This window comes from Empidonax traillii, unplaced genomic scaffold, assembly GCF_003031625.1.
Source record: "Empidonax traillii isolate 1590-97213 ecotype Southwest subspecies unplaced genomic scaffold, ASM303162v1 scaffold608:size386988, whole genome shotgun sequence".
In the NCBI taxonomy this organism is placed as follows: Eukaryota; Metazoa; Chordata; class Aves; order Passeriformes; family Tyrannidae; genus Empidonax; species Empidonax traillii.
In genome coordinates, this window is record NW_020955801.1 from 383,234 (window position 1) to 386,988 (window position 3,755).

General features: G+C 37.5%; 1 protein-coding gene and 1 non-coding gene across 5 annotated transcripts in view; both read right to left on the reverse strand.

The window, feature by feature from the left end:
- Positions 1-3,172, reverse strand: part of LOC114065036 (nucleosome assembly protein 1-like 4) — a 17,635-nt gene extending 14,463 nt beyond the window's left edge. For all 4 annotated transcript variants that reach the window (XR_003572859.1, XR_003572858.1, XM_027898616.1 and 1 more), the window contains exon 1: positions 3,087-3,172. Coding sequence is in view for 2 of the 4 variants with exons in the window: in XM_027898616.1 (XP_027754417.1) it covers positions 3,087-3,089 (3 nt within the window). In the remaining 2 variants the exon portion in view is untranslated. The remainder of the gene's footprint in view (positions 1-3,086) is intronic.
- On the reverse strand, positions 1,886-2,006 carry LOC114065042. Its single transcript, XR_003572860.1, has one exon. It is a non-coding gene; the product is annotated as a small nucleolar RNA SNORA54 (small nucleolar RNA).
- Positions 3,173-3,755: the final 583 nt, after the last annotated feature.

A 3,755-nucleotide genomic window follows, 5' to 3' on the forward strand; every position in this document is an offset into this window, starting at 1 on the left:
AAATTTCCATTATAATTTTATGTTACCACGAATTTTTGAAATAACACGTCAGCATAGGTTATCATTAATCCAACTCTGCATACAGGAAAAAATGAGAATTTGATGGCAAACATATCTTTCAAACTAGAGTAGAAGCAGGAAATTTAAGAACATCAACCAATTCTGAAAGTGCAAGAAGCCAGAACCACCATGGCTAACATTCAAATTCTAATCAGGTAATTACTACATTTCATTCACCTTTACATATAGAACTGCTGTCCTAAAATCAACCTCAGTAACAGGTATTTTGAAAAAAGTCTTGGTTTCATTTTCTATGGAAGCCTCTCACCATCCTTGCACTAGGGATGGTGCCACTCCAGAGTCATTTTGTCATCAGAATAGCACCGTGCAGTTCTGTTACTCTCCCAACTCTGAAACAAACTTTATTTCTGACTAAAACAAAATTTAGATTGAAGGAGTTTAAATAAACAGTACACGTCACCAGGCACCAGAGGGGATTTTCCCATTTGATAACAGAAAATCCTGCAAAAGAACACTGGCTCAAACTGAATCCTACAATTCTATATGTCTTGACAGGCTACAGCAGGTGTAACTGCCAAAAACACTAGCCTTGAATACACTTCCTCAGGCAGTCTTCAGAGGCAGGCCACAAAATGGTCTGTTGTCACCGAGCCTGCCTTGCCATCCTGTTTTTTAAGGCCATCCATGTGCAAACAGGATAAACAGCTCTGGAGACATCAGCCTGTTCATCAAAGACATTTATCCCTCACTCATCTCCCAAAGGCCCCTTAATCTTTCTAAGGCCTCATGAACCTCCTAACGACTGAAATCTGCAAAGCCAGTGGTCAAGGAGTGATGGAAATTACAGGCAACAGAAGCCTTCCCAAACCCCATGCTCACTGTTCAAGGAAAGGAAGCCACTGGGACCCAGAAGTACACTTGAATATCTGTCTGGGCTTCACATTGCTGATTTGATTTTAGCTTTACTTCCATTTAAAAGTAATTCAAAACAGCTGTACGGTTTGGAGGCCATCTTCAGCTAAGAGTAATCTCTCTCTGGCAAACATGCTCAGGGGAATAGTTACAAACTTAGCTTATCCACTACCAGTGACGAACACTCATACCCAAATAATCCCATAAACCATCACTGGGGCTATAAATAGGCTACCAGTGGCACTGCAGGATCCCCAGGGCTAGCAAGACAACAATATCTGCAGAGGATGTATTTCAGCATTTCATTGTTCATCTGCTAATTAGGAGACAAGAAGCTTCAAGTTTCACATACTATTTTAAGTGTTGCAGTAGTCTTTACTTGGATACCTTTGGGTTTTTTTATCTGCTATGTTCTCATAAAGTTCAAAAAAAGAGAACTTACTTTTTTAAGCTATTTAAGTTATACCCAGATGCAATATACAGGTCTGAATACACTAGCTGAGGATCCTGATGTCCAAATAAATATATAGGTAGAAATTACAATTATAGAATACATGTAAGTTTACTCACATGATTATAAATAAGTAAAAGCAAACAGTGAAAGAATCGCGGACACTTCATGCAAATTAAAGTTTCTATGTACATGCTATAACAAACAGAACTTGAAAGGACTTTTTAACTGTAGCCAGGCAAATCCACTTTTGGAGTGCCACAACTACAATTAATGGCTTTGGGTCAGCAGTAACTCAGAAAATGCCTTACTATCATGTACTTCTTTTAGCAGCAAAACCTAATCCCCCGCAGAATTAGTGTATTTATTACACACTGATTATGTGAAGCTTTTACAGTATAAAGCAGCCACTGCTGCAACGATCTGCAACAGCGAGAGATTTCAGACAAAAGTCACACACAACTGGAGAACGGGTTTCACTCAAGCAGTTAGTAATGCATCCTCTGTCTCCAAATACAGAAGGGACATGGAATTTGTCAGCCTCCCATTACTGGATTTAATGTAGCACTGGAATGGAACCTATTTACAGAAATGTGCTGTCAAAAGGTTACGAACAGTGCAAGATGAGATAAATCCACTGATGTTTTAAGAGCAATTCTTCAGCTTAAGGTACTGCAAAACAAAGTTGAATGAGAACACAAAATCCTATTGTTACCAAATCATCCAAATGCCACAAAATAGATAGGCTTCAAGTTGAAAAGACCCAACTTCTTAGAATACTATACTTTGTGCTTAGACAATTCATTGTCTTCGTAAAACTTGTATCCTCTCCTTTAGCCCTAGCAGTGTTTAGAAACTTAATTATCAGTATTTCTCTGCCTGTACTACTTTCTTGCCTATTATCAGCTCAAGTGTTTAAGGACTTAAAAAAAACAAACAAACTTTGCTTCATCTGGTATTAACCTTTAAAAGCTATTCTGAGAAAGTCCCTTCATCTTTAGTGAATCTTCAGTGAAGCTTTTCTTCCATTTATTTTGGACACTGTCAGAAGACTATAAATCCATATGGCAAAACAAAAAAAATGAAATATAAGAAAAATGCCACAATGATAAAATTTAAAGAAAGGATGTTTAGGCTGTTAATTCCATCCTTCTCTCTCCATGCCTCCCTCTCAGAAGGAATTCAGGGAATAAGTATAGTCTGGGTGAATTAAATAAGCAATAGAACAATGCTCTCTAGGTACAATTATAAAAGATTATACATTTTCTATGCCTTTCAATAGTGCAGTATCCATCATCATTTTTGATTAGTATCCCCAAATCACTGTATTGAATATTTTATCAAAAGAGATGCAAGTAGCACCTAGAATGTTTCCCACAATTAATTTTCATTTGAAAATGAAAAGCAGATATGTAGGAGCAGCTATATCAGAAATTGAGTTCGAAAAAGCAAAAACTAGACAGAACTGACTAGAATTTTAATCTATAAACTACAGTGATGTCACAGATGTCCAGGCTAAGAATAAAAGAGCAAAGGGTCAGGAAAGCTGAAGGTAAATCTTTAAAAGGCAAAGCTTTTAAATAAAAAATATTAGCTTAGAAAGAAACCTCACACCTACAGCCAAAGAATTGAATGAAAACTCTGGGAATGCTGTTCACTTCACTACTACAATCTTCATGAGAAACAAGCAGAGGAAACTCACCATAGGCTGTCCAGGTTCAGAAAACTTAACTTTAATATCCTGCAGATGTTTCAAGATAGGTTCATCATATTCCTAAGCAGAAAAATAGTAAAACCCTATTTAGCAGGCAATATTTGGAAGAACCTCCTCTTAGCCATCTTGTAATTATTCAGCAATTTTAACTAAAGTAAAGACCTGGATCCAAATTTCTTAAATCAGTCGCAAATACTTTGTGCCAAATTCTCAATCATTAGGCCTCTCCTTCAGTAAAAAAGGTGCCAAATGCCAGGTTGTGTGAGTATGACCAAAAATACAGTAACCATTCAGGGTATTTATTGCCAGTGAGACTCACAGAAAGACACGCTCCAGGGAATTCTGCCTTAACAGCATTAAAAACAATTAATATAACTGGGCAAAACAGTGCTTGTCCATCATTAGCCTTTCAAGCATCTTTAGGGATTCTAAAGGTTCAAATATTTGGCCTCTCATACAATCATAGAATAGATTGGGTTGGAAAAGACCTCCAAGATCATCAAGTCCAACCCCTGATCCAACTCCAATTACTATAGCATGGCACTAAGGGCCACATCCAATCTCTGCTTAAAAACCTCCAGGGATGGTGAATCCACCACCTCTCTGGGTAGGCTGTTCCAATGCTTGATTACCCTCTCTGTAAAGAATTTCTTCCTA